At 43.8% G+C, this 18,109-nt stretch overlaps 1 protein-coding gene and 1 pseudogene across 1 annotated transcript in view; one reads left to right on the forward strand and one right to left on the reverse strand.

Moving 5' to 3' along the window:
* GAP43 (growth associated protein 43) overlaps positions 1-18,109 on the forward strand; it is a 72,295-nt gene that overhangs the window by 21,650 nt on the left and 32,536 nt on the right. The window contains exon 2 of the mRNA XM_063127649.1: positions 13,651-14,263. Coding sequence (XP_062983719.1) covers positions 13,651-14,263 — 613 coding nt within the window. The remainder of the gene's footprint in view (positions 1-13,650; positions 14,264-18,109) is intronic.
* Positions 1,963-2,112, reverse strand: LOC134399831 (U2 spliceosomal RNA; annotated as a pseudogene).

An 18,109-nucleotide genomic window follows, 5' to 3' on the forward strand; every position in this document is an offset into this window, starting at 1 on the left:
TTTGTGTTTTCATATGCATAGTAGCCAACACTATGATTTTCAAAGCACCTTGGGATAAGGAACAATACAGAGGCTTGCTCTATGTTCTCTACAGGCTGCCTCTTTCCCTTGAACAGCACGTCTCACACACCTCTCTGCAGATTAGTGGCAGGCTGGTCCTCCAGTCTATTGTCTGCACCGGAGAAAGGAAGGAAGCGTTGCCCTGAAGCAGCCACGTATTAACACATCAGCATCCAAATCAATATCCTCCCTGACAAGGCTAATTCCATGGAGGCATGCTGCCGCCCACCATGCTAGAAGAGAAAACCCTGCCAGTCTTGGGGAAATGCTGAGGTCCCGGGTACGGTGGCAATCCTGGGAAACATGCGGCTGAAGTTTAGGGATTGCTGCAGAGCTGGATGGTGCAATAGAAAAAGCGGAGCTGACCTCTAGGTTACAGCAGCAATTGTCTTGTTTTTTCTGGCTTGGACAGGTTCGTACCCCATTTCCGGTTCGATCGCATGTCTCTGTGCAACCCCCCTCCTTCATCTTTCTCCTGCATCCTCTTTTCCCATTGCCTCTTTCCCATCTTGCCGTTTGCTTTGTCCATTTGCCTTTCTTTTTCCATTGTCCTTTTCCTTCTCTGGGTCTTGTGGCTTTCCCCTCCCCATCACTGCTCTCTCCTTCTTTCCCTTTTCTCATCCACTCCTGGATTCCAGCTTAGCACTGGAAGCTTTTGCAGGCAGGAGGAAGAAAGGGCGTAGCACTGGCATCCCTGCTGGAAGGGGCAAACTTCTCGCCGGCTGTGGCTGGCTGCTGCGGCGTCACGCTGTCGCTGTCAAGGCGCAGCCTCTCCTTGGCTGGAATGGATAAGGCAGCCTGGGATTTCTCCTGCAGGTGAGTGTCTTCCCAAATGGCCCAGCCTCACCAATGCAAGCAGAGGGAGGGTCTGTTCCTTCCAGGGGACCAACAAAGCCCACAGTCTCTGTCCTGCAGCAGTATCAAGAGGAAAGGTTGCACTGGCTGTGCCCATCTGCTAGCTGCTTCCCCAGCCACTGGGAATTAATCTGCCTCCTCTTTCTCTAATTGCATGGGATGTTTGTTTGATTTTAACGAACCTGTAAACATCACCTCAGAAGTTAATTGCTCCTATTTCCAGTGACACAAATAAATAAATAAAGCCCAGATGAAGCTGGATGATACTTTGCTGAACTCAGCACCTTCTGTTCATTAGACTGAGTGAATTCATCATCAGCAACCATCGCTCTCAATCCACTAGAAAGTGAAGTTCAAGGTGAAAGCATCCCCATAAGGACTACTGCCCAAGCATCATTTCTTTGGGCTTGGCTGATACAAACCTGTGAAGTGGGCCCTGGTCCCTTCCTGCTCCAAAGGTCTTGTTTCTTTGGTGAGGTGGGGGTAAATGACGATTGTTTGGTGTTTTCTAGCGTTCCTTTTACTTTCCTTTGTTTGAACCCCTTATGTTCATGGTTGCTTGTTTTGTATTCATAGACAGACATGGAAGTAGGGCATGTATGTATGTCAATTGTACATGAGTGGGCTAGCAAATCCTGTTTAGTGCATTGGGAGTAATTTCCTCTGGCCAGTACTACTGCACTGCAAGTCTGTTGAGTTCAGGCCTCACAGGTAGCAAAACTGTGCCCTAAATCTGCCACCTGAAATAGAGCTTTCAGCAACGCTCAATATCACCTGGACATTCACATTCTGAATCTCTGTATCATGCTACCGATCGGGTTTCAGAACCTCATATTGAGAGAAACCATGCAATATTGGCCCAATACCATATTGTGGGCATTCAAAAGGATGTCTTATGATGTACACCAGCCTTCCCAAACATGGTGCTCTCCAGATGTTTTGGACTTCAGTTTCCATCAACCCCAGCCAAAATGCCAATGGTCAGGAATGTTGGGCAGTATAGTCCGAAATATCTGGAGGGCACCAGGTTGGGCAAGGTTGATGTACATGGTGAGGACCCAGTCAGTAATGCCTGAAGGAGGCTTTATAAGCATTCCCTTTAGGAGGAGATGCTCTTTCCCTTTTAGACTTTAAATAAAGGAAAATTTCACCCTGAAGATACTACACTTGATCTTAGCCAAAAGGCTGAGAAGCGATCTACCTGAAGATCAAGATGAGTGAGACCCCACTCCCCAAATTAGGCTACAAACTATTGGAGGTTAAAGTAGAAGCTTCACCTCTCAACACTGGGGTGCAGAACCTCAGGCCCTGGATCCAAAGCTGGTGCTCTGGAGGTCCCAATCCAGCCCTTTGGGATGTCCCAGAAGGTCCTGTTGCCTTTTCCTGGTCTCACCTCCTTCCCCTGAAGACCTATGGTTGGGCAGTTTTCTGGCTTTTGTTCACATTCTCACCATTTAGAACCCATTCTAAATGGTTGAAATGCCTCTCCTAAGTCTTAGTTACTGGCAGTAAGAGAAACATACCAATATATTGTTGCTTAAAGCTACAATATGTTGGTATGTTTGTCTTTTGGCCCTGCCCCTTTGACCTTAGGCCCCACCCACCACTGGAATGTGGACCCTGAGAGCGTCTTTGGAATGGAATTTGGCCCTCAGGTTGCAAGAGGTCCGTCACTCCTCTCTTAACAAATGCAGCTAGATGCTGTATGTGATCAGGAAAATGGGCAGCTCTTTTTCAGCTTTGCGCGTGACCTGACCACAGTAACAACATCTAATCTGGCATATAGGAATCATTTTACTGTGCTGAAGAAGGCTGGAGATGGAAGCTGCTATTGACTTTTGCCCTGGTGACTTCACGCTATTTAGCTGGGTTAAGCGAAACTATTCTCAGTGCTAAATGGCTTCCACACCTCAGAAGGTGTGAAAGTTCCCCATCCCTCCTCCACCTCCCCCCACCTCATGTGTTCATGTTCTGCTACTTCAGTAGAGACAGGTGTCAGAATATTTTCCTGTTGCATTTCTCAGCCATTAGATCCCTGTTATCTGCGGATTTTATGCATTCCTTCTGTCCTTCAGAACTGATATCATGTAATTTATGGATAAGGTTCAAAAGCACCTTAGTAGTTTCAGAAATTATGTGTATCCTTACATCAGTGTGTGTGTGTGCACATGCACTCTTGGTTGTGTGTGTGTGTGTGTGTGTGTAAATCATGGACTAGGTTGGGGTTTTGTTTCTTTTCCAGTCTTACAGGAGTGGCAATTCTAGAATGGTCTCAAAGGGTAAAATCCAACATAAATCCTACTTAGAGTAGACCTAATTGAAATGGATAGGGGTTAGTTAGGTCATGACTAACTTAAGTCTCATTCATTTCAATGGATCTACTCTAAGTAGGACTTACATTGGCTTGTACCCTCTTTTTTTTCAGTGGAGAGATTGTTAGGGAGTGAAACTGTGTCCGGATGAACTAAAAAAGGAATGGGGAGGGGGCAGGTCAGAAGGAAAAAGGACCCACAAGCTAGAAAATGAGGTTAGGATACGATGGAGGCCCTGGCACATGTACAGTGTGGTGCAAGCAGCCTGGGGATCAGCCAGACAACAGGAATGGTACATTTTGTATAGGACAATTCAGTCCCTTTCCCTCTTTTGGTCATTTATTATACAGGAAGCTGTCTTATACCAGGTCAGACACTTTGTCCATTTAGTTCAGTTTTTTCCACTATTCAGAGTCTCAGGGGTGCAATTCTAACACAAGAAGAAGGATGCCCCCCATCCCCCAGAGATGATACGTTATAGTGTTTTCCCCATTGCGTTACATGACTTGCCTGCCTACTCTTTCTTAAAGTGAACAGACCACCAATTCTGTAATTCAACCCAACTTACGACATCAAACTGTTGCTCCTCATAGTCCATTATTCAGTGTTGAGCAGCTGGTTCAAGCCAAACAAACATACAATTAAAAAAACAACAGGCATTTGGAGCTTGCTATACTGTGTAGATTTATACACATTTATTGCCATTGAACGGCATATGATGTGGCATTTACGTTAGCTGTCTTTAACAGGTCTAGAATTTTATTGTAACTGTTTTAGGCTGTTTAAATTGTTTTAAGTTTTGTATGTTATTTTTTAAAATACTGTGTTTTATTATTTTATATCTATGGTTTGTAATTTTGAATTGTGAACTGTGCTTTGGCAATTGGGCGGTATAGAATTGAAGTAATATGTGTGTGTGTGTGCACGCGCATTTGTTTGCATATATAATATTTTGATTAAAGCAAAATAAAAATAAATAGAAATGTAATTTCAGTTTTAAAGTGTCCTAAAAACCAAAAGATTGGTATCTGAATTTAGATTTTCTAGATATAATTAGTGGTTGAAAGTGAATCAGTTGGTAGGTGAATGAGTTGGAAAAGAAGTACCTAATGTGTAAATGCATTTTGCTTTACCTGTCTGCTCTTCCTTCCAGATGAGGCACGTTCTCCTCCATTAATCTTATGGAAGGGATGATGTCATGCAGTCAGCACACTACATGACACTATACTCTATACATAATTTGGGGGATGGTAGCCCTGGAGAGGTGCTCTAGCTTAGTGTTAGACCACATGCTTTGGATGTAAAAGGTTTTCTTTTTCCTAAAGCTTTTAAAACTTGATTTTGTTCTGACTTTATACTGTTAGTTTTACCCTACCCAGTGCCTGTTTACCCTACCCTGTGCCTGTTTGCTTTCTCTTCCCCTCCTTATTGTTTTATCATGTTTTTATTAGAATGTAAGCCTATGCAGCAGGGTCTCGCTATTTACTGTTTTACTCTGTACAGCACCATGTACATTGATGGTGCTATATAAAATAATAATAATAATAATAATAATAATAATAATAATAATAATAATGTCCCAGGTTCAATCCCAGGCATCTCCAGGTAGGGAGGATCAGGAAAATATTCTGCCTGAAGCCCTGGAGAGCTGCTGGCAGTCAGTGTCAACAATACTACATGGCCCAGTGGTCTGACTCCATATAAGTCAGTTTTCAAGTTTTCTATGTTCCTTCCTTTCCCCGTAGCAATACTTTTTGCTGAAACACATTGCTGCCTTGCCCCAGTGATCCTGAATTAACCATCAGCAACAGAGGTGCTATGCGTCAGTGCCCTGTACATTTTTAATGTAGCTCAGGGAAGACCACAGAAGTAGACTGGAAATTATTGCTTTCTTTCACTATATAGAGCCACACAGATACACACAGTAGACAGTGATGCGGAGAGGATAATTCCAAAATAATGCCTACATCCTAACCCCAAACCAGGGAAGTTTCGATAATTGATCATTGGCCATGGTGCAGATATTTCATGAACGAGATTGAGAAAAGCTTAGGGTTAATATAGAATTTGGGGGCATGTGGAGCAAGTGATTTTGGCAGAGATGCTTCGGTGTGGGTTTGGGCATTCGAAGAAGAGCAGAGACTGCTTTTTCTTCACAATATAGGGCAGAAACGACGCTAGGGAATATACGTAATGAGTTTCTGTCTGCATGAAGTGAGATCAATAGTGACTTTTTCCTCTTAGGACTGCCAACACTCAGTATATGAAATTGCAGATAGTGCCATCTTAGTGTTTTCCTGTACCTGAAGTTATTAAAATAAAAAATAATCCTCAAGCTTCAGAAACCAAAAGATTATTTTGAAAAGCTCCCAAATGAATTAATCTTTAAAGAAAACTAGGGATGGATGAATCTGTCATTTTGCTTTCTCTCACATTCAGATTTTTAAAATCTCATGTTTTTTCTCTCCTGAATATAAAGAAATGAAGGTGAATTCTTCATTGTGTGAATTTTTGTAAATTATTATCAAAATGAATTGAAATGAAATCTCATTCATCCCTAAGAAAATGTTTTATTTTGGGAGCATGACCTATGATTTTTGTGTTGAAGAATCCTCTGCCATACTAAACATGCATGCAGACACACCACTTGTATAATACACTTTATCCCACATTTCACATGATTAAAGTGGTGTTCTGAGTTAATGACTGTGCTGAACTAGATTTCCCTAAATTAGTAGTAGGTAGGATACTGAGATCAGTAATACCAATTCTGTAGAGCTCTGATGCATCAGGAGGTGAGGAAGTCCTCTTGGGAGAATGTTTAGGTTCCAGAGAAGCAAAGTCAGAAAGTCAGAGAGCTCTTAGGGAAGACCAACTGGTTCCCATAGAAGCCAACTCTCATGTGCCACTAATTCTTAGTCAGCCACCTCCTTCCCTAATCCTCAGGAACTTGCCAACTTCACTCCCCATGTCTCTGCACCAAAGGAGAGAACTCATAGCAACAATGTCTTCCAAATGAATTGAAGCTAGCAGGACAAAATGAAGCAGGCAGGCATAGCTCCTTTCCCTCCCTCAAACTTCTCAGCAAGGGAAGAAAGGAAGTATTGCTCATTTCCCTGGTGAGATGGTTTCTAAGACTTCTGAGGCCTTGTCTCGTCTTACCTCTTTTCACAGTATCACACATTAAAAAGTATCACACACTTTTCAAATAAGAGGAAGAAATAGTCACCCTGATACACAGACTCAGCAGTATCTGGTGAGGAGGTGCAGGAAATAGTAATTGGCTGCCACCAGCTAAGTAATGACTGATGGGAAAGGGATACCCAATGCCTTCAGTGACACAAGTTGTGTGGCAGCATTGAAGACGGGGAATGAGCAGGTCAGCACCATGCAGCAGCTGATACACTAACAGCCCAGGTACATAATGAGTAGAGTTTGGGGGGAATTCTGCTCTAATCCATGGCATTTGAGTTGTGAAGTCCTACAAGGTTCCATCCTCTCCCACATGCTTTTAAACATCTGTATGAAGCTGATGGGTTTAATTTCTGTGAACCACCCAGAGAGCTTCGGCTATTGGGCAGTATAAAAATGCAATAAATAAATAAAGGGTGAGATCATCTGGGGGTTTGGGGGCAAGGTGTCACCCAGTTTTGTTTCTCTTTGGCATCGAAGTCAGTTGAGACTGTGGAGATGGCTGAACTTCTGTCTGGGCTTGGTAATGGTCTGGATGAGGGACAATAAATGAGTTGAATCCTGAGAATCCTCAAGTACTGTGGGTTGGTGGTTCCCTGGTTCAGGAAGCTGGTGCATTACCTGTTCTGGATGGGCTGCCCTCTCCCTTTCTCTGAAGGAACAGGTATACTGCTTGGGGCTATTTCTTGATCCAGTGTTGTGACCCAAGTGGCCCCAGTGGCTTCGAGCACCTTTTAGAAGCTTTGCTTAGTTCGTCAGCTGTGGCCTTTTTCAGACAGGGATAGCCTGCTTTGGTAGCTTCCATGTTGGATTGTTGCAATGTGTTGTATGTGGGGCTGCCTTTGAGAATGGTTTGATAGGTTCAACTAGTCCAGAATTCAGCTACTAGAATTCTTGCTAGTTTATCCAGATGAAGCCATATTACATCCATTCTGAAGGTGCCTGTTTGCTACCAAGCCCACTTCAAAGTGCTGAGGCTTACCTTTAAAGTCCTAAATGGCTTGGTGCCCAAATATCTGAGGGACTGCTTCCTCTCATATCAACCTTCCCCATGCATTAAGATTGTTAGAGGTGGCCCTTCTCCATGTTCCATCTATAGGAGAAGTGTATTATGCATATATAAAAGAGAGGGCCTTCTCTGTGGTGGCATCCTTACTTTTCAATGCCACCCCAAGGGGGGTATACCTGACTTATATTTCTTTCAGCTCCAGTTTAAAACCATTTTAATGGCCCAGGTATATTAAACAGCCGTATTTGCAGCTGGTTAAATAGTGCTATCCATCTCAATTGTATAGTTCTGTTGTTTAATATTTATGTGTTTTAATATTTTAGTGATGACAATTTTTTATGTGCAGCACTATTAAATCCATTCTTGGATGAAGATGTTGCTTATAAATTCTTTACATGAATAAAGACTAAATGAATGAATGGGGTACAGGTAGTACCTGTGTACCTGGGCTTTCTTCCTCCGATGCCTGTGGCGAAAGCATGGCTCCCTCTCCCCCTCAGTCACTGTTTCACAGCAGTGGCTACATCCTACTTGCTGCAGCTCACCCTCCATTCCTAGACGGTGGATGGGGATGTGCATTTGCACATCTCATTGAAGGGGATCAGATCAATGGCATCAACTGTCAGCTGGGCTTTCTGATGTGACAGGTGCAATTGGATGTGCATCAGACTTTTATCAAAGCCTTTGAAGGCTAAATTCTCCATGCTGGTAAATAGTTTTAATTGCTTCTGTTGCTTTTAATTTTTTTTCTACTGGTTTTAATTTAACAATTCAATGCATTTTTAGCTGTGTATATTAGTTATTGTTTTACATTGTTCTGATTTTATCTGTATGCTGCCCTGAGATCCCAGTGATATAGGGTGGGATACAAATGTTTTAATAAATAAATAAATAAATAGTGCCCATAATTCCTGGTCTAGAAAGTGTGCCAGATGCAGCAGCATGATTACTTATGCCGGTCTCTTTAGCTAGGTTGGGTTGGCTGTCTGTAATAAAGCTAAAATTACCATTGTAATAACCTGTGACTACATCCATTTCCTTAATTTGGCACAGTATTCCTTTGTGATACTTGCCAAACCTCTCTCCTCCTTACCAGGCTGCTGGCCTTTGAAAACCCTGTGCCTTCAGAGTTTTCAGGCTGAGTATTGCTTCCAGACTGGGACCTGGATCCTAGCAGCACCCATAGGATGTATTCAGACACGGCTCTTATTGTGTAATGACCTTGCCTTATGGGGGATCCAGGCATTCCTTTTGTAAACCGCCCATGTTTTCCCATTGCTTCAGACATCCTTTTCCTTACCACAGGAAATACATTAAGGAAGGAAAGACAGAATAGCTCCATAGTGTCCTTTGGTTGGTAGCGCAAGGATCCATTTCCCTGGAAGTACCCTAACACCATCTCAGGTGATATGTCACTTTTTCCCAAATGCTGCCAAGCAGGACTTCCGGCAGCTGTGCTGTGCTTTTCTCTGTTGTGGCTGAATCTACACTAATGCTTTAAAGAGCTTTATAACAGTTTTGACAACTGTATATGGAGTGTGTTCTGGGCCCCAACAGTTGTCAAAACTGTTATAAAGCACTTTAAAGCGCTTTAAGATTTCCCTGATGTGTGTGTGTGTGTGTGTGTGTGTGTGTTCTTACCAGGGGTTGTGAAGATCCCTAGGCTTCGGCTATTGGGTGGTATAAAAATGCAATAAATAAATAATAAATAGGCTGTGGATTTGCAAATAACTTATTAATTTCTGGGGTGCCCATTGGCAGTAACAAATACCTACTATGTATATAGACCATTTCATTACCTTTGGGAGCCTGGCATACAATTTGAGGACAGATGTTGAGAAGGGAAAGGTCGTAGGAAGCTGCATTATATCAGTTTATTTGTCCATCAAGCCCAGTATTGTTTAATCTGAATGGCAGCAGTGCTGTCCAGGTTTCAGGCAGACAGAGGTCTTTCCATCTTCTGTTACCTGACCCTTTTCAAAGGGGGTTGAGACTGGGACCTGTTGCATGCAAAGCACGTGCATTACCATTGAGCTATAGCCTATGCCATAGCTTGCCTCTGCTTTCCCACAAACCTTTTGATAATTATATGCTTACAATACTAATAGGAAGGCAGCATCTCATCAGTATGCCCTGCTCAAAGGCTGGTAAATTACCAAGAGGAGCAGTAGGTACATCAGACTGAAAAGAGACCTAAAAGATGACATTTATTCATGTATAAAAGTCAGGACACAGATTATACATCATTTTAGCCCTCTTCAGGAAACACTTAACTCAATTTAGTGCTTAAAGACGGCTTATGCTTTGCCCTAGATAGATGATGTCAGGGTGTCTGGTCAGTTTAATCCGAACTTTAAGGATATCATCTGGTAAATACATCCCTTGCTTGTCAGAGGCACACTCTTTAAAGGCAATAGCAAGTGATAGGGGGAAATATGTTCAGGTGTTTTTAAAAGAAATATTTATAACCAGCAATGCTTTCCAAGCAGCTTACAATGAAATCAAAATTTAAAACAGTCATAAAAATCACAATAAAACAAGATATAGCATAGCAATGAAATAAGATAAAATACCAGCATAAAACATCATCTGAAACTTGAAAGATCTGGGCAAGCAAGTAAAAAGGGTTTTACCTGGTTTTCTGAAAAGGAAACAAAGATGGTGCCAGGTACACCTCTTTTGGAAGGGAATTCTAGAGATGGGGTGCCACAACATAAGAGGCCTTGTCACTTGTCATTACCCACCTGATATCAGAATGTAGTGGGACCCAAAGCGTGCAACATAGGCAAGTTCATGAACCCAGGCAAGTGTGTGTATAAACAGAGAGTCCTTGTCTGAAGCCACTGAGGGCTTTTTAGGTCAGAACACACACTTCACTTTGAATTGTGCCCAGAAATGGACTCGAAACCAAAGTAAGGTTTCCACTAGGGTTGTGCACTTACTCAGGCTGAAGCCCATAAGCTGAGTTGAGGTGGGCCACTTCAGCCTGCCTCGGCCCGAATCTGGAGCAGCACCAGTTTCGCCTGAGGCAGGCACTCCAAGGCTGAAGCAGGTCAGTACCAAAGCTTCAGGCAAATTCGGGATGGTGCTGGGCTGCTCTCCCCATCCACCCAGGAAAGTCAGCGCACAGCTGACTGTGAGTCCAGGTGAGTCCAATGGACTCACTGGACACCTCATCTCCCACTCCCTTCCATTCCTCCTCGGTCACCTCCTGCCACCTTCGCTGCACCTTGCCCTGCATCATCTTTCCTGAGAGCTGAGCCACAATTTAAAGGTAAAATCACAGTGGCTCTTTTTTTTAAATATCTCTATGGCCACAAACTATGGTGACCATAAAAGGCCATTTCCCTTAGATTGAGATCATAGAGCTATTTAAAAAAAGAGAGCCCCACAATCTTACCTTTAAATCATGGCTTGGTTCTCATAAGTCCTGATGGGGGTGGTGGCAGAAGGTGAACAGGGAGGGACAGCCTTGCACTGGATGGGTAGGGAGTCAGGTGTCAGGAAGGGAGACAGGAGTCCAATGGACTCCCAGTTGGCCTTGGCCCAGGCTTTCCTGGGTTGCCCGCTGTGTGGCCGACACCAGGAACTCCACAAAGGCTGAACCACTTTGGGTCCCCTGAATCTTGCTTCAGCTTCGGTGACAAAGCGAGGCAGGCAAGTCCTGAGGCAGCCCAAGTCAAATCGGGGCCATTTTGGAGCTCCCAAAATGACCTTCAAGGGGAGGTGTGTGTGTGTGTGCGTGCGTGCGTGCGTGCGTGCGTGCGTGCTGTGTTTCCAGAAGTTGTGGCAAAATGTGTTCCATACATTGGCCCCAGTAATATTCATGCTGGTATAGTTTGAAGTTAATATAGTACACCACATTGCAATCCTTTAAACAAGATGTTAGCAGTGCTTGGATGACTGTTGCCATGCTATCGCTGTTCAGGAGAGATCACAATTGGTACACCAGCCTATGCTCGTGGAAAGTGTTCTGTGTCACTGAGGCAACTAGTGACAAACCCCAGTTGATAGCATCTGTAAATTATATATGATAACAATTTGTTTAGATGAATATCATTGGAGTAGATGCCTGGGTAGTAGCGGTGGAACATGAGTCAGACCATTGGGTCCTCCAGCCCATTATTGTTGACACTGAATGGCAGCAGCTGTCCAGGGTTTCAAGCAAGCGTTTTTCCTGCCCTACATAGAGAAGCCGGGGATTGAACCTGGGACCTTCTACATGCAAAGCATGTGCTCTATCACACTGAGCGATGGTGGGGAGGGTGTGTGTGTGTGTGTATCTGTCTGTCTGTCTGTGCGTCCGTCTGTCTACATTTACAAGAAACAATATAGAACTGCTGGCTAAATATTTATAACTGAGTTAGAATTAATATTTGGGACAAGAAATGATATGATCCATCAGTGAAAAGTAACTATAGATACTGCATATTCAAATGGGTAGTAAACCTTAGCTGAAAAAGTGAGGCCAGCATGTACATGAAGATCCACAACTAAGCTTCAGTATAGATTCTTGGAGAGTAAAGGTGGCTTTATGCCACTGCTGCACTTCTATGGGTCAGCCATGGCTCTAATTACCATGATGGGATTTCAGTTGGTGATTGGAACTAGTAGACCCTGTCTGCACCCCAAGGATTTTAGCCATCATATCATTTGGCCTTTCCTGAGCACACAAAATAGGATAGCTGTGGTAGAGGTGCTCTTAATTATAGCATTCTACCAGTGAAGTAGTACTGCTGGGCAAAAGTGACTTGAAGAGGGAGAACTGTGCTGAATTACAGAAAGCTAATACTGAAGGAGATTGCGTACAATAAAGAGTGCTGGCAAATGTAACAGAAATGGTGTGCGTGTGTTAACAAATAATAACACTAATAGAAATGTCTGCACCTACCATAGTTATAATGGAAAGAGAATCAAGGAATGGCTTGCCTTATACGTAGCCTGGTCTAATGTTTGTTTCCTGGGGAATAAATTACATCCAACTGAAAACATAAGCAATTGTGCATCAAAGATTGCAGCTTGGTGTGAGCAACAGATCTTTTAATGTAAACTGCAGGAATGGGCACTTTTAATGATCACAACCCCTTGCTACTGCAAGTTCAGCCCCATGAAATATCTAACAAGCAGGAGGATGAAATCTGAAAATGTGACCTCCTTATTCCGTGAGAGTTCCTGATATATGATATATATTTGCTTGACAGGCAGTATGATACTGCTGAGGTCTGAGGGGTCCAACTTGGCAAATGGCCCCATGTTTACTCACAAGGATGTGCCATTTTATTCAGTGGGACTTGCTCTAAGCAAATGAAGCCCTGGGTACAGGCCCTCCTGCAATGATGGTAATTGGTTTGTGTCAAGCATAGACACAAAAGGGCACCACACGCTTATAGCTCCTAATAGCCACTGAGATACTGAGTTTACTGGTCAACGTAGTCTCTGTGAACATGGCAGACTGTGGCCTGCTCATATTGGTGTGGTCAGCACAAAGAATCATTGTGTAATTGCAGATTAGATGTGACTGCTGTGCATGATGCTACACTGGTGTTGGGAGAGGAGTGACTAGTAGGTATCCAGTTTAAAATGTAACAAATATGGCCATATACAATTGACTTAGCATATTAAATTTGGGACGGAAGTGACATGTTGAACTTTGATACGTTACTTGTGACTCAGCAGTTTCCTATGATTATTGCACCAAGTACAACAAGCAAGGAGTTGAAACGCTCCTTTATGCTCATTATACTGATGCGTCCTCTTTCCCTCAAGAAAGATCACTTGGCACCAACGCCGTCATCTTTTTGGTGCCAGGCAAAGATGTGCTTATTTCCCCAGGCATATGGACAGCAGTTATGGCCCAATTGTAGTGGGCTGTTTTTGCGGTGTTCATTCTAGGCTGCAATTTTGTGTGTTCTGGGTGACCACTTTTCATGTTATATTGTTTTAAAATTATGTTTTTATGGTGTTTGTTTGTATTTTTATTATTTTGCTGATTATGGTTTATATTGTTTTTGGCTTTTTACTGTTATGTTAATTATGGATTTCTGTATTTGTGTGTATAAATCGCTTGAAGGCTGCTTTTTGCAGTAGGAAGTGACACATAAATTCAACAACAACAATAACAACATGCTTACCCAAATACTTTAACTAGCATTTATTGGATTTGTTTGTTTGAGAGATTTTTTCAAAATTAATCTGCTCCCTCTATTTTTCTTTTCCTGAAAGGTTGAGAAGAATGATGACATTGACCAAAAGATCGAACAAGATGGCATCAAACCAGAAGATAAAGCTCATAAGGCAGCCATCAAAATTCAGGCTAGCTTCCGTGGGCACATAACAAGGAAAAAGCTCAAGGGTGAGAAGAAGGGAGATGCCCAAACTACTGATGTTGAAGCTGGAGAGAAGAAGGAGGAAGTCCTTGTCAATGGTCTGGTGGACGGCAAAGCTGCCATTACAGAAGCTGCTCCAACTGAGAAAGCCCTGCCTGCTGATGGCAGCAAAGGGGGAAGCAGCCCGGCAGATGAGAAGCAGGGGGAAGGCACAGCTGATCCTGGTTCAGAACAACCTGCCCCAAAGGCCACCACTCCTGCTGCCCCGTCGGAGGACAAGACCGCTCCTGCTGCCACCGAAACGGAAAGTGCCACTAAAGCTTCCACTGATAACTCTCCATCCTTGAAGGCCGATGAATCCCAAGTCAAGGAGGAACCTAAACAAGCCGATGTGCCTGCCACTGTCACCACCGCCGTTACCCCCAGTGCTGCAGAGGATGCTACTGCCAAGGCAACAGCGCAACCCCGAACAGACACGGCAGAGAATAGCCAAACCGAAGAGAAGACAGGTATGGTAATAAGAGCAGGGAGGAAGGCTTTCTTGGAATGAGCTAAAGTGGTGAGGAGTGTGTTGGGAAAGGGGAATTAATGCAATTATCAACCCACCAGTGGCTGTTCATGGGAACAGTGAAGGAGTAGGTTTAAGGATAGATAGAGTAGGCAACTGTATATCCAAAATGGAAGCTGGGAAAGGATGGGCAAGAGTGGTCCAGGCAAGGAGTGACCAACTGGGAACTCCTTGTGGTCAACAAGGGTTTTTTTTTGTGTGTGTCCCTTTCCTGCAAACGCCATATGGGGTTTTCATTCATAAGGAAAAGCAACTTCTTGTAAGGAGATTATTTCTTCATTAGTATGTAATGCCCTAGCTGATATCTTCCCAGAGATTTTATTATAGAGTCTGGACAGCCATGACAAGGTTATGTTGAGTATCAAAACATAACTTCTGGCCACCAGACTACCCTCTAGAAAATAAAATGACCCCTGAGAATACAAATGTGTATTTCTTCATTATGTTTCTATACTGCTCAACAACCGAGTCTTTCTGGGTGGTTCACAACAATTTAAACCATAAAATACAACATGATAAAGTAAAAACATAAAGGTGTAGAAATGTAAAGGTACAGTGTAAAATAAAAATAATAATCAGATAAACCTAGCAAAGATTTTAAATACAGTAACAGATTTAAAACAACAGAAATGGAAAGACAAAAATGTCTAGGAAAATAAGAAGCTCCAACATAGGTGCCAGGAGAGCTTCTCTGTGAAGCTCATTCCATTTCCCAACTAGAGTGCCACAACATAAAAGGCCTTCTTAGTAGTCACCCACCTCATTTTGTTTGGTAGGGGCTCCCAGAGAAGGACCACTGAAGACTATTTTTGGGTCAAGGCAGGTGTATATATAGGAGGAAATGATCCTTTTAGGGATTTGTATGTTAAGACCAGCATTTTTAATTGGGCTTGGAAATGGGCTGGCAGCCAGTACAGATGGAAAACTACTGGCATCATATGCTCATATTGGCCAGTCTCTATTAACAATCTCACTGTCCTATTTTGGTCAAGTTTCCATACCATTTTTCAAAAGGAACCCATATATAACGCATTGCAGTAAGAGCATGGATAACTGTTACCAAGAGCATGGATAACTGTAGCCAGACCATCTCTGCCCAGACAACGACTGATTAAGCTCTGTGCCACAAGGTCCACCTCTGCTTCTAGTGGCAACGCTGGATTCAAAAGCACCCCCACACTATGAACCTGATCCTTTAGGGGGAGTGCAGCCCCTCCAAAACAGATTGAACATCACTTAGCCAGGCAGACAAACCACCAACTAACAGTATCTCTGTCTTGACTGGATGAAGTCTCCATTTATTAGTCTTCATCCAGTCCATTACCTCACCCAGTATACTGCTTCAGAATACCAACTGCTTCACCTGCAATTGTTGTAAAGCAGAGATAGAGCTGGGTGTCATTCACATATAAGTGACAACTCAGTCCATATCTTTGGATAACCTCCCCAGGGGTTTCATGTAGATGTTGACAGCACGGGGGATAAAATAGAGCCCTGTGGCACCCAATGGCATAACTGCCAAGGGATAGAGCAATGATCCCCCAGCATCACTTGCTGGAATCGGCTGTGCGGTAGGAGCAGAACCACTGCAGTACAATACCTCCAACTCCCAGCTCAGATAGCCTATCCAGAAGGATACCATGGATGATGGAATCAAAAGTTGTTGAGATATCCAAGAGAATGAACATGGCGACACTCCCCCTGTCCTTCTCTTGGCAAAGGTCATCCCACAGTTGTCCATTCTTGCAAGCAAGGATTGCACAATCTGAAAAAATTCACTACTGCTCAAATGATAGGGATTTGCCAAAATGGTGGTATCAAGGCCAGCTGGAGGTTTGTTGTGAAAGGGCAGTGAGGGCAAGGCAAAAAGCGTTGTGTGCTAACCTGGATAGGTTGCAAACCTGGAACTAGCATGGGAATCTTTGGGAATAGGCGGATAGGGGATGAGATCTGCACCAGAGACTTAGACGCAATCCGCACGTCGTTCTCAGGGCGCTTCCATCCGCCCCCAGTGCACCCCGAAAACGATCGTGTAACTTGCCTGTAAAAGAGCCGAGGAAGAAGCGTCCTTGCCGCCGCCGCCACCCAACTCCCTCCTCGCCGGCTGGGACGGAGAGCTCCGGGGAAGAAGGCGGGGTGGAGAGCTTCTTCCGCTCTCCACCCTGCCTTCTTCTGCCGAGCTCTCCGAGCCGGCTGGAGAGGAGGGAGTTGGGTGGCGGCGGGTGGCGGCAGTGCCGGCAAGGACACTTCTTCCTCGTCTCTTTTACAGGCAAGTTACACGATTGTTTTCGGGGTTCACTGGGGGTGGATGGAAGCACCCTGAGAACGACGTGTGGATTCCCCCTTATACTACTAGTTGTCCCCATGACCCAGGGATAATTTTGTAGTTGGAGAGATGGATGGGGATTGGAGAGCTAGAGATCCCTAAAAGAATTCTCAACACCAAACTACAATCTCAAGGGGTGTGGTCATTCTGGTAAAACTGGTATAAAACCAATATAGATACAGGATGTGTAGATACAGCCTAAGTCTCAGGGACTACTCAGGCTATGCTTGGAGCCTCTTCATGTGTAAATACCTAAGCAGTGCTAGCTCTAGGTTTTGGAGGACCATTGGGCAAGACAGCCTCAGTGGATCCCTCAGTGGATCCCTTCAGTCTAATGTCTCACAAGCCATATTGCCTGCTGGTCTTAGTCTTCATTGCTACCACCCATTTGATTGCCAGGCAGAAAGTCACTGAGCATGCAGGCACTGGAATCTACTGCTCCTCCTTCAGACCACCTCTCTTGCCTAGTCCAAAGCAAATGGTGGCTGAAGAAGCAAGTTGCAAAGGTGAAAAGGAGAAGCAGGTCTGTGGGCTCTTTTCTGTGAGCCCTCTGCTGGAGTGAGGGTCCTGGGCAGGTGCCCAACTATGCCGACCTGTGATACTGGGCCTGTATCTAAGTGCCCTGGATTTGGGGGAACACTCAGAAGAAAAAGTGATAATCAAACAGTAACAAATCTGGAGTATCAGATGGAAAGAGCAGCCAAACTGAAGCCTACTCATTCTCCTCGGTTTGCACCATTTTTGGGCTTAATTCCAAAATGACTTCACTGGAGATGGGCCAGAGATGATTTTGAATCAGCTTCTGCCAAATGGGTCTGTAAATCTCATGAGAAAGCAGTGCCTCCTCTAACATAAAGCCAGCAATCTAAAATGTCGAGGGGGGATGAGCTGAATAAGCAAGGACATATAGGTTGTATGTATAATAAACTTTGCCATTCTGGTTGCCAAAGGTAATTTATTTTGAGCAGGAATTGGAATTTGCTTGATTTGTAGAGGGGAAAAGATGGGGTGACAGGAAAGGATGGTGGAGAAAAAAAACGTAGGGCATTTGTAATCAACAGGCATGACGAAAGAGGCCACAGTGCCCATTTACTACAGCGTAGTTCCATTAAGCTCAGTTGTACTGTGCCAGAGCAAACAGACTGTGCAACGTGGTCTGTGAGAAGACAGGTGCAGATGGCCTATCCTCAGCTATGGCAAACCTTGCATGACACTCCTCTGATTTCTGATTTCAATAAACCATTGTTGTGGTTTTCTGAACCAGCAAATGGACAGGGACAGCAACTGTACAAGTGCAGCATGATATATAAATCATGTGTCAGGGTCTAATGTAACTCCCTATATTGTGGCCAAAGCACCTTAGGGTAGCATACAACATGGCTCTAAGGTTGTCACTGAACTTTTCCTCACTTTAAAAATATCTGGAATGAAGTGTTCAGTGGAAGATAACAACTAAAATAG

This window comes from Elgaria multicarinata, chromosome 5 (genome assembly GCF_023053635.1).
Source record: "Elgaria multicarinata webbii isolate HBS135686 ecotype San Diego chromosome 5, rElgMul1.1.pri, whole genome shotgun sequence".
Taxonomy (NCBI): Eukaryota; Metazoa; Chordata; class Lepidosauria; order Squamata; family Anguidae; genus Elgaria; species Elgaria multicarinata.